The sequence below is a fragment of the Lissotriton helveticus genome, chromosome 5_2 (genome assembly GCF_964261635.1).
Source record: "Lissotriton helveticus chromosome 5_2, aLisHel1.1, whole genome shotgun sequence".
Classification (NCBI taxonomy): Eukaryota; Metazoa; Chordata; class Amphibia; order Caudata; family Salamandridae; genus Lissotriton; species Lissotriton helveticus.
The window spans coordinates 6,134,860-6,148,140 of NC_136066.1; the positions used below are offsets into that span (position 1 = coordinate 6,134,860).

At 50.5% G+C, this 13,281-nt stretch overlaps 1 protein-coding gene across 10 annotated transcripts in view; it reads left to right on the top strand.

The window, feature by feature from the left end:
• The window catches only part of DNM1 (dynamin 1), a 742,836-nt gene that overhangs the window by 337,066 nt on the left and 392,489 nt on the right, over positions 1 to 13,281 (top strand). For all 10 annotated transcript variants that reach the window (XM_078646632.1, XM_078646628.1, XM_078646630.1 and 7 more), the window contains exon 6: positions 10,183 to 10,343. In XM_078646632.1, the coding sequence (XP_078502758.1) occupies positions 10,183 to 10,343 (161 nt within the window). The remainder of the gene's footprint in view (positions 1 to 10,182; positions 10,344 to 13,281) is intronic.

A 13,281-nucleotide genomic window follows, 5' to 3' on the forward strand; every position in this document is an offset into this window, starting at 1 on the left:
ACCCATCAGGACGCTCGCCATCGAGGCGAAGATGAGCTGTGATGTCAAGAAGAGATTCGACGTCTAGGCTGACTCCTCATGTGCAACCCACGAGATGACGCTCAACATCGAGGCCTAGATCAATGGCGTTGAGAGGTTTGAAGTCGAGAAGGATTTCACCATCCCCTTCCCCACTTACAACGTCGAGACTTGGTACTCCATTGGGTACTCCTCTTCCAACGTCGAAACACAAGTCTCTGTCGACGGGACATCGGGTGATGCTGAAACACACACGACTGACATTGAGGCAGAAGTCTCCTTCGTTGGGCTCGCAGGTTTTAGTGGTGCATAGTCGCTCGACGTCGAGACATTCACAATTATCGACGTCGTTACACCATTCGACCTCAAGGAGACACCTTTCCACGTCAAAAGACCTCTTAACCTTCAGTGTCAGCTGCAGGATCCCCACAAGTCATCTCAATGTCGAGAAGTTCATGTACTCCGTCTCCAGAACGGCGGGTACAGGAATCCACACCAAAGCTCACGGCTCCACCTACGCAATGTGGGAAAGAACACAGATCTCCCTCTGTTCATCTATCTCCAAGGTGGCTACTCCCAGTTCATCATTGGCAGAAAGAGCCTTCAGCACAGGTTCAACAGCCTTTGGACTATTCAAGTCCTCTGCATAGATCCCCTCTGGCTCGGCTGGTGCAGGCAGTTGACCAATCACGCACCACACTATCCAGGGGTTGCCAGAGGGGCAAGTCTCTGCCAGGTAGATTTTCTTCTCATGGACGTCATAGGAGATGAAGATCACTCTCCTCGTCATCCTTCTCAACCAACTCCTCCAAGAGGGATTATTCTTCCACCCTTACTGACAGTGCACCCTCCAGAGTGCCGCCTGTTGATGAGATCAACACCTTCCATGATGTCCTATCTAGAGGAGCACAAAAGCTAAACATAGAGATGTCTGCCCCTCCGACATCTACATCTGTTATATTTGAGACTGCATCAGAGGTCCGCGTCGAGGCCTTTGGCTGTAAAAGACCAGGAACTAATGGCAGCAGTCATGGACATTTTCCTTACTCCAGCAACAATAAAAACGGCTCCAGCAAGGATCTTAAAGAAATACAGATCAGCAGAACAAGAATCCCTGTTCCTCAGGTCAGATCCTCCACCAGATTCTGTGAATTTTGCGGCTGCAAAGAAGACCCATGCAGTGGCGTCCTCTTCAATGGTTCCTCCGGACAAGGAGAGCAGAGCCCAATATTCTTGGGGGAGAAAAGCTTGCAGCTCTGCAGCAGCATTTTTGAAGGTTTCCAGTGCGGCAGCTCTGTTGGGCCGTTATGATAGAGCGTTGTGGGACTCTCTAGAACGCTTCAAAGAAAAACTACCCAAAGAAGACCGTCAGACTTTGGGGATATTCTCCAGGAGGGAGCCCTCGTGGCCAACCCAATGATCAGTGCGGCAGCTGATGGAGCATCTTTAGCTGCTCACTCATATTGTATGTGCAAGAAGATCCAACTGGTTGCGACTTACAGCTTTGAAACCGGAGGCCCCACAACGCATCCTGAATCTTCTTTTTCTGGAAATTTATTGTTTGGCTCTCACACTAAGGAGGAGATGGCCAGGATGAAGTCTGAACTGGACACTCTCAAAGCTGTTGGTTTGGAGAGAGAGTTCAGATGTCGGTACAGGCCTTAGAATCGTAGGGCATTCCATCATAGGGTTCAAGCCCCTCAATGATCCCAAAGGCAGTACCATCTGGCCAAATCACACCATCAGGGACGTCGCCCTTCCAGAGGTAGAGGAGCGCCTGACGTTCTTCTTCAACTGCCAAGAACACCGGCAAACAATGAAAATTCACTTCCTCTGTCACAGTCACTCACTCCAGTGGGAGTAACTATCTCCGGACATGTAAAAGAGTGGCGCAAAATAACAAACGATCAGTGGGTGCTGAATGTACTACAAATTGGTTATGCACTACGTTTTCATGCCCCTCCAAAGTGCATCCCCCCAGTAAAGTCAAGAGTTCACCAACTGCCGCTGGTACGTCGGGAGGCATCCACTCTCCTACCAAAATTGGCCATAGAAAAGTTCCCTCCATCTCAGAGAGGAAAAGGGATATACGCCAGATATTTCCTAGTGCGAAAGAAGGGTCAAAAAGAGTTTCAGGCCTATTCTGGAACTACGTTTCCTAAACAAAAACATCCAAAAAGAGAAGTTTTGTATGCTGGCGCTCCATCAAATATATCCACATCTTCAAAAAGGGGAGTGGATGTGCTCGATAGACCTCCTGGACACTTACCCTCATGTCCCGATTGAACCACGCCACAGAAAGTTTGTTCGCTTCATGGTAGGCGCACAACATTATCAGTACAGAGTCCTACCATTCGGCCTGAAATCTGCACCTCGAGTATTCACAAAATGCATGGCAGATGTAGACGCTGCTTTACGGGCCGGTCACCCCCTCGCACCGTGCACTCTCCTCTGGAGTGAGCTCAGGCTGCCCCCCCTTGCCGCCAGTGCCGCCGCTGCCAGCAGCTGTGTTCCTGTGCACCGCTGATCGGTGCTCTAGCCCCGCCAGCGCCGCGTTGGAGTAGGTGTTCCATTGTCTGTTGTGTAATATTGCCCCTTGTTTCTTTCCTGTGCCCCGTATAGTTTATTTGTTTTTCTTCTGTTTTTTTGTTCCCCTCCTGTCTCTCCCGGCCCCTGCCGCGCTTCCCGCCACCTACCCGCTCCCCGCCGCTGCCCCCTGCGGCCCCGCCCCCTTCCCTCTTCAGCCCTTCCCATTCGCCGCCCCGCTCCCGCCTCCCAGCTGCTCCTCCCTCGCTCCGCCCCCCCCACTCTCCACTTATGGCAGAGTGGCAAACGTGCAGCGTTGACGCGCAGTGGGCGCATCGATTGTGCGCCGAAGGCGCGCCAAAGGTAAGCCCGTCTGCCCCCATCCGCGCCTGGACCGCGCCCAGTGCCAGGACCCCTGGCCCCCACCGACTGAAGCCGACCCGACGATTCTACAACACCACCGAACTCAACGCACTCAACACCGGCAGGACCCCGGGTTGCTACCGAGCCACACCGAGAAGCACCCACGGACCCTTCTGCTGCCACTCCTGCAAGTTCACCTGCAACCGGACCCAAGCCACACCACCACCCACCAAGCCGAACACCAACAGCACCCACCTGAAGTGCATCCTGCTCAACACCCGCTCCGTCCACAGACACGCCGTCGAGCTCTGGAACCTGCTCGACACCACAGCCCCAGACGTCGCCTTCCTCACAGAAACCTGGATGAACGCCTCCTCAGCGCCCGACATCGCCATAGCCATTCCGGACGGCTACAAGATCATCCAGAGGGACCGCGTCAACCAGACAGGAGGAGGCATCGCCATCATCCACAGGAACACCATCCGCATCACGACCAACGCCGACGACACCCTCGCACCCGCCGAACACCTGCACTTCCAGATCCACATCAACCCCAAGACAACCCTCAGAGGCACCCTCATCTACAGACCCCCGGGACCACGCACACAATTCAGCGAAGACATCGCCGACTTCATCAGCCCGCACGCCCTCCTCTCCGCTGACTACATCCTCCTCGGGGACCTCAACTTCCACCTGGAGAACAACAACGACCGCAACACCACCACCCTGATGGACAACCTCGCCAACTTCGGACTCAAGCAACTGGTGAACACCCCCACCCACTACGCCGGACACACACTCGACCGATCTTCTCCTCCAGCAAGGACATCGCCTTCAGCCACGCCACGGGACTCCACTGGACAGACCACAGCTGCGTCCACTTCAGCTTCAGAAGGACCACACTCCACCACCACCAGCAACAGGTTTCCCGCAGAAGCTGGAACAAGATCACATCCGACCAGCTCGCGACTTCCCTGAGCAAGAAGCCTCCCACCAGCACAACGAACCCCAGCCAAGCGGCCACCAACCTCACGAAATGGATCAGCGACTGCGCAGACGACCTCGCCCCTCTAAAGACCCCACCGAGCAGACCCGGCAGCAAGAAAGCCCCATGGTTTAACGACGAACTCAAGAGCTCCAAGAAGAACTGCAGAGCACTCGAGAAAACCTGGCGCAGAGACCCAACACCGGACAACATGACTGCCCTCAAGCTCGCCACCCGAAAACACCACCAACTGATCCACGCCACCAAGAAAACCGCATTCAAGGAACGACTGGACAACAACGCACACAACAGCAAGGAACTCTTCAACATCGTGAAAGAGCTCTCCAACCCCAACGCCGGAAACAACGACATCATCCCTTCGCAAGACCTCTGCAACTCCCTCGCCTCCTACTTCCACAACAAGATCGCGTACATCCACAACAGCTTCAGCACTCAACCGACGCACGCAACGACAGAACCACCGTCCCCCACCACCACCCTCCGCGCCTGGACCTCGATCAGCATCGAAGACATCACCCGCACGATGAACTCCATCCCCTCCGGATCTCCGACAGACCCCTGCCCTCACCACGTCTTCAACCAGGCCGACACTGTCATCGCACCCCACCTGCGGGACATCATCAACACCTCCTTCGACACCGCCACCTTCCCGGAGAGCTGGAAGCACGCCGAACTCAGCGCTCTATTCAAGAAACCATCAGCCGACCCCACCGACCTTAAGAACTACCGCCCCATCTCGCTGCTCCCGTTTCCGGCTAAAGTCATCGAGAAGACCGTCAACAAGCAACTGGCCGCCTTCCTCGAGACGAACGGTTCCCTCGACCTCTCGCAGTCTGGCTTCCGGGCCAACCACAGCACCGAGACCGCCCTGATCGCAGCTACCGATGACATCCGAGCCCTGCTCGACAACGGAGAAACGGCGGCCCTCATCCTCCTGGACCTCTCCGCGGCCTTCGACACCGTCTGCCACCGTACCCTAGTACAGCGCCTCAGCAACGTCGGAATCCAGGAGAAGGCACTGGAGTGGATCATCTCCTTCCTCGCCGGAAGGACACAGAGAGTCCGCCTCCCTCCGTTCAGATCGGAGGCCACCGAAGTCATCTGCGGCGTTCCTCAAGGCTCCTCGCTCAGCCCAACACTCTTCAACGTCTACATGAGCCCCCTCGCAGCCATCGCACGCCAGCACAACCTCAACATCATCTCCTACGCCGACGACACCCAGCTGATCCTCTCCCTCACCAACGACCCCGCCACCGCCAGAGCCAACCTACACGAAGGGATGACAGACGTAGCCAAATGGATGTCGAACAGCCGCCTGAAACTGAACTCGGACAAGACGGAAGTCCTCATCCTAGGATCCTCACCCTCCGCCTGGGACGACTCCTGGTGGCCCCCCGCCCTGGGCAGCACACCCAAACCAACAGACCACGCACGCAACCTGGGCTTCATCCTGGACTCCTCCCTCTCCATGACCAGATAAGTCAACGCCGTCTCCTAGTCGTGCTTCAACATCCTGCGCATGCTACGCAAGATCTTCCGATGGATCCCTTCCGAGACCAGGAAGACAGTCACCCAGGCCCTCGTCACCAGCCGTCTGGACTACGGCAACTCCCTCTACGCCGGAACCACCGCCAAACTCCAGAAGAGACTCCAGCGGATCCAGAACACCTCAGCACGACTCATCCTGGACATCCCCCGCCGCAGCCACATCTCCGGACACCTGAGAGACCTGCACTGGCTCCCGGTCAACAAGAGAATCACCTTCCGGCTCCTCACCCACGCACACAAATCCCTACACAACCAAGGCCCAGGATACCTCAACAGCCGCCTCAACTTCTACGCTCCCAAACGCCAGCTTCGATCGACCAGCCACGCCCTCGCCACCGTCCCCCGCATCCGAAGAGCCACCACAGGAGGAAGGTCCTTCTCCTACCTGGCCGCCAAGACTTGGAACTCCCTTCCGACCCGCCTCCGCCTGACCCAAGACCACCTCGCCTTCAGGAAGCAGCTCAAGACCTGGCTGTTCGAGCAGTAGCGGACCCCCCCCCCCCAGCGCCTTGAGACCCTCCGAGTGAGTAGAGCGCTATATAAATGCTCTCATTGATTGATTGAAGGTCTGTTCATCTACCCATATCTCGACGACTGACTTCTGAAGGGCTCATCTCCTTAAATGGTGAAAAACCACTATCGAATATGCCAGAACTTACTGCAACGCCTGGGCCTTCATGTAAATATGAGAAATCAATCCATCAGCCCACTCAAAGAATTCTCTACCTAGGGGCTACTCTGGACTCCAGCGTAGGAAAAGTGTTTCCTTCGGAGGAGAGACTGTTATCAATCCAGCAGAACTGCAATCTTCCTTTTCAAGTTCATCAGCCCTCAGTTGGGAAAGTTGCATCACTTCTGGGGTCGATGGCATCTTGCATTTTTCTGCTTCCCAACTCCAGACTGAGAATGAGGCCTCTTCAACAGGACTTGGAAGACAAATGGGATCAGACGTTGGCGCATTGGGAAGACAGGATTCTTCTCTCCCAGTCTCAGAAAGCATCCCTTCCCTGGTGAACTCACCGAACAAATCTCTTGGTGGGAGTCCCTTTCCACCAACCTCCTCCGACACAATCCCTGATCAAAGACGCCTCACTTCAGGTTTGGGGAGCACACATGGGTATTCTACAGACTCAGGGCAGGTGGTCGAACAAAAGAACAATCGTATCATATAAACATGCTGGTGCTACGGGCAGTACATCTAGCCCTCAAGGCATTCTACCCATCGGTACAATCCAAGTCGATATTAGTACAAATGGACATCACGACCACCGTGTACTATCTAAACAAGAACGGGGGACTTACTCTCGCCCTCTCTCCCTGGAGGCTCAGGTGACCTGGCATTGGCTCCTGGCCAGACAGCTCTCTATCATGGCAGTCCATCTGCCAGGGGAACAAAATTCACAGGCGGATTCTCTGAGTCGTCACTTCGAAGATCAGCTAGACTGGCTATTAAATGACGAAGTGGTGGCAGACATTTTTCTACAATGGTGTCATCCAACAGTCGACCTCTTTACGGATGAGTCAAACAAGTTTTTACCGACCAGAATTGATTGGGAATCCCCTTTTGATCGACTGGTCAGGAACCTTTGTTTACGTTTTTCCACCTTTTCCTCTCATCCTGAAGGTAATAGCCAAACTTACATGCTCCAGGATGAGAATGATTCTGATAGCACCAGACTGGCCACGGCAGTGGTGGTACCCGGACCTGCTACACCTCTCGGAGTGTCCACACAGGAGGCTTCCGTGCAGACTGGACCTTCTGTCCAAAATGAATGGGAGGATTCATCATCCCAACCTTCGCTCACTGAACTTGGTAGCATGGCTCCTGAGGTCCGCCAGTACGGCCACCTAAATCTCCCTCAAGACTGTATGAACATTTTGAGGGAATCCAAAAGGCCTTCCCCGAGACATTCATATTATTTTAAATGGAAAAGATTTTATTTGTGGTGTATACATAATGGTTTTCAACCTACAAAGTGTCAAAAGGAGGTAATTTTACCTTATCTCCTATATTTGGCCAAGTCAGGTCTAAAGTTGAATTCCATCAAGGTGCACCTGGCTGCCATTACAGCCTACAGAAAGGCTCCAAATCAACCTTCTTCCTTCCAACTCCAGGTGGTTACGGATTTCCTTTGGGGTTTAAAGAAAGTGTTCCCTCCTGTCAGGCCTCCTATACACCCTTGGGAGTTGAACCTGGTCCTTTCCAAACTGATGGGCCCCCTTTTCCAACCAATTCATAAGGCGACCCTACAGCATCTAACATGGAAAGCCGCCTTTTTAGTGGCGATTACTTGAGCTCGTAGAGTAAGCGAAATCCAGGCGCTCTGTTCCAAAGAACCATACACCGTTTTTCACCACAACAGAGTGGTTCTAAGTAACCGCCCCTCCTTCCTTCCGAAGATGGTGTCGGATTTCCATGTCAACCAAACGATCTCACCTTCTTTTTTCCTAATTCATGTACGCCAGCAGAAATATCTCTTCATGGACTTGATCTTAAGAGAGTTCTGAAATTCTACTTAGATAAGTCCAAGACCATTAGAAAGTCTGATCAGTTATTTCTAAACTATGGTGCCATCAGAACAGGTTTCCGGATGGTGATTTGGCTTGTCACGTGATGAGACGGGTATGGCTCACACCTTCCGCATTCACAGTAGCTTTACCTTGGCACCCTTGTTGATGTATGATTGCAGGCCAGGGGCCTACAGGACAGCTTCTGCAGCAGTTGCAGCCTCTACAGTTGTCCTGCTCCATTTAGTAAAGATTAGCCAGCATTCACGGACTAGCTTCTGCGGCCTCCCAGGTCATCCAGCAAGAATTGCACAGAGAGACCCACTTACAGTATGAGTTGTTCATGAGGTCGCTCGTCAGTGCAGTCAATTTTCTCTCCATGATACTCATGCCAGGAGCCTGATGGAAGTCTCCCCTCCTGTCTCATCTCTTTGCAGCAGATTTCAAGCCACTGGTTAGACCCTCATCTCCTTCAGAACATAATGCAGACTTCAGGTGATGTCTGCTCACCTCTGGGAGTCTGGCTGTGAGGCTGACCCTCATCATCTCCAGCAGGTTGTAGACGTCAGGTGATGCCCTGTCACCTCTGGAGACTGGCTGTGAGGCTGACCCTCATCATCTCCAGCAGGTTGTAGACTTCAGGTGATGTCCTCACCTCTGGAGACTGGCTGTGAGGCCCTCATCTCCCCCATCAGGTTGTAGACTTCAGATGATATCCTCTCACCTCTAGGAGACTGTCTGTGAGGAAGACCCTCATCTTCGCCTGAAGTCTACAACCTGCTGGAGAAGATGAAGGTCTGACATGTTGCTGGTCAATTTGGAATAAAACCTATTGTTTGTTGGAACACCCCGAGAGTGCGGAAATCTTCTTTTGAATATAAGGAGTCGGAGCGATAATGATTAGCGGAGTCCACAGCCACTTTCCGCACCCGTCCTAGAGTGCTCCGTTTTACAGTGGAGTTTGGAAGCATATATATATATATATATATATATATATATATATATATATATATATATATATATAGAGAGAGAGAGAGAGAGAGAGAGATTTCAAGCTCAGCAGTGAAAGGCTAAAGGTAGGCGAGGGGTGGGCGCACTGGAAATGGGGAGAGCCACACATAAATGTATGAAAGAAGCCAATGCCTCAAACTGTAGGTACCTTGTTTCTTCTCTAGCACACGTTCTTTCTTAGATTCACATCTTTGAATCACAAAAGCATGCAATACAGGAACAGGAAACACATTAAAAAAGTAGTATTAGACATTATGCAAATATTACTGTACAGTGTTCGAGAATACATGCATGCAGGTGGCTGTGTGTAGGAATAAAAAAAAATGTGATTGATGGTGGGTTGGTGTGCCATTGGATTGGCGTTTGTGTGACTGTAGAGACCATACGTTTGTGATGATGGTCTTAGCATCACTGCAAGTTCACACCGAGTGTCTGCCTGTGTTGCAATGTATTAGCGATAAGTCTGGATCTCCACAGGGTGACCCCTTCCCAGCAGCTTCTGAAGCCATAAGGTCCAAACAGTACCATCCACTCTGCTGTTTCCTGTGAGCGCTGTAGTACCCCAGAAGGGTAGGTGCACTCTGCTATGGTCGCCTTCTCCCTCCGGTCTCGGGCAGTTCAAGACTTCCTTAAGTCTCTGATAATCCTTGACACATTGCTGTGAATGTCTTTGGAATGCAAGTGCCTGTTTCTTTGCTTCTCTACTCTTACATCTCAAGGGTGGTTAAAAACTCTCAGATGCTGCTATGCACAGGAGGAGGCACTTCACAGGCATTATGAGCCACAACCTTCTGCTACAATTAGTTTATTTGTAGTGAAAGGTCAATTAAACATGAAGCATACCATGTTATACTCTAGTCTCAGTTAGTACCTTGATCTTTCTTCTCTTAATCTCTCTTTTTCTCTCTCTTACTTGCTGCACTACCTCAAGTGTCACTTTCTTTATCCTTCTCTGTTTCATGTATTCGATTTCTTGGTGTCTTTCCTTCTTCGTTCATCTCTTTCCATCTCCCCATATTTTGATTTTCTCTTTTGTACTTTTGCATTTCCTTTTCAATATTGCTTCTCCCTGTGCTTTCTTGCTTGCATTCTTTATCTCTTTGTTTCACTCGTTCTCAATTTTGGTTTATCAGTGCTGCTTTTTTCATCTTCTACGAACTCCATGGTCCAAGGTTTTTATCCCATTTTCTCTTCTGTTTCAGGCTACATTGGGGTGGTAAACAGAAGTCAGAAAGATATTGATGGAAAGAAAGACATCCAAGCTGCTCTAGCAGCTGAGAGGAAATTCTTCCTCTCTCATCCATCATACAGGCACATGGCAGATCGTATGGGTACTCCTTACCTCCAGAAAGTTCTAAATCAGGTAATGTATGCTTGCCTTCTTCAAGATCTTGGGCCAGGACCAGCTCATCTCAGAGGAGACATGGGGAAAAGAAAGAACCCAGGAGACTAAAGCTCTTGCAGCTGGGGCCTTAAATGATTTAATGAATCCACCAAGGAGAATGAGGTGTTGACGATACAAAGGTTAAATTATGGCACCCACTATCCTATATCCCGTACATCTCACATCCCAAATTAGAGGGTCTTAGACTAGAGTCCACACAAAAATTGGATGCAGTTATGCTCCCCTGCCATGGGCTAATCACCAACAAATCTTGGACCCCAGTCGGATAAACAGACTCTCAGAGAAACCAGGAGCCCAGAGACTGTAAAGTCCAAATGTGGTCATTGACCTAACCAAGCTTCTTCGAGCCAATGCTTCCCTAAGCTAGATTAGGTAAATAGCCCTCTTGTTACTTCCATGCTCCACAGACCAACACAGCGGCTGGAGTTAAGACCATTAGGCTCAGAATCGGTTTAGTAGACCATGCACGAAGTCTGCATGTCATACTGCCTTAGTTGAGAAAATTAGCCCCATCTTAAACCCCATACTCCCTTTCACCTCCCGCAGGGACTCGCACATCAGTAAAGTAGCCTGCCAATGCTTGAGGTTTTTGGTGGGGATGGGGTGTCATCTAGATCCTACCAGGGTGGTCTGCCCAGCAGCAGGCCACTCGCTGTTATCCAATATTGGGGTATCTTTCATAGATTCATATGCTTAGAATCATCCCCTCCGACGAGGTGCGAGTCTTGCGGTATAATAAAACATATACATAATAGTCATAAAAAACATTATACTATAGGCTACTATGGACAGCGAAGCCACTACATTGGCCTATCTTAGTCCTTTTGCAAAAAGAACCAAATTTGGAACTCAGTCAGGCTGCAGCACCCTCTTAGAACCCTCCACGGAGAGGCAAACCCTCCGTTTTTCTACCACACGTCGTGTGACAGGGAGTCTCCCTGAGCTCTGCTCAGTTTTTCTTCATCTTTGGCTGACCTTTGTGAGTAGCTGTGTCTGACTCTTCAAAGAAAAGCTTGTTTTTGCCTTGTTCTTCGTGTGGGAAGAAGAGTTTACATTTCGAGGATCCTCACAAAGAATGTATTTATTGTCTTTATCCAGCACACAAGGTTAAATACTGCAGGATTTGTAGAACTTTTCCTGCCAAGACTCTCAAGGACAGAGAAGGAAGACTGCTGGTTTGGCTGGAAAAATTGAAGGCTACATCTGATGTCGTTTCAGGAGATGATGGCATCCACCCCTCTGGCCAAGAAGAGGGATAGATCTGATGATCCCCCTGAGCGACAGAGTAAGACCTTGAAGAAGTCTCACACTGAGACTGGTCACTCTTCCTCTAGAAAAGAGAAGCTTTCATTCTCTACAGAGTTAAAATCTGGTGAAAAAATTAAGATTTCACTGAAAACTGCCTCAAAACAGCAGAAAACTCATTCTGAGTCCGCCAGGATCCCGTCGACGTCGAAAAAAGCACCTTTGACTACGAAATCTCCTCAGATGGTGAGTGATTCCTCGGCGTCGACGAAGAAAATTCAGTCGTCGACGATTGTTTCATTGCCGTCGACTATGCCAATCTCGTCTACGCCTGCTTCGTTGTCGATTGGACACATGCCGTTGATGCTTTCGACGATGCTACAACTCCCGTCGACTAGTCCACCGTCGACGACGATACTACTCCAGTCGACGAGTCCACTGTCGACGACGGCAGCGGCTTCGACGACGATGGTTTTTCCGTCGACGACGTCAACGATTACAACGTCGACTGTAACTTCTGTTATAGCTATTTCTGCTGATACTGGCTCACCGTCTATGTACATTTCGACGACATTGAAACGCAAAAGGCCTACATCTTTACAGATTACGCCAGTTTTGACTTCAAAATTATCACCACCCTTACCTCCTAGTCACTATCTGGAGGAGTCAGATGATGATGGACTTTTTAGCCCAGCAAGTAACTCTTCTCAACACCAGAATAAATAGGAGGATGACGATGAGGAAGAGTACTATGAGCCTTGTGAGTCTCTGCGAGGTCCTCAAGAGACTTCATTACGGCAGGAACCTATGGTGCAAATTCCTATGGCTTTGATACAAGATCTGACTGCTATGTTGAGGGATTATCATACACGCTTTCCATCAACAGCGCCTGTTCCAACACAACCTACTATGCCTACGGTTTTGCAGACTGCTGGTCCTTCTGCCCCTATCATTGTACCTGCGCAATTAGTTCAAGATGATGATGGCGATACTGTGGCTGAAGATGGGGAATTACCAAATTCACCCACAACTGTGGATGAATGGGATGAATACTTGATTCCTACGCCATCCTCACCAGTTCCTCAGGCAGTAGATTCTCCTCCTGAAGATATTGGAGGTTTTCATGCAATTATGGAAAGGGCAGCAACCAGGTTTCATCTTCCTGTATCTGTGAAGATTGTTTCCTTTACGATTTTAAGGACCAGAGTAGGAAGTCCGTACGTTCTATCCCGATAATCGATCATGTCTGGGAAGAAGGAACTAAGGGCCTTATGGAGGACCACGTTTTCCCATAGACACAGATTGGGCAAAACTCTTTGGTGCATCTGGCCCTCTGATAATGAAAACTCCATTTTCAGTGCCTGAGATTCTCCCTAGAATCGATAAAAAGTACAAAGCACCGTATAATGCTCCTGCTGGCCTGTCCGGACACCCTAGACCAGATTCCATTATTTCACAGGCGGCCCAGCGTAAATCTCGAAATCCATCTATTCCTGTAACCGCACCGCCGGATAATGATGTGAGGCGCCTTGATAACATTGGTAAGCGTTTCACCACCATGGCGGGTGCTTCAGTTCGTGCTACAAACTCTTTGGTGATTCTAGGGAAATATGACCGTCAACTATCGTCGGGCATTTCTCCATACATCGAT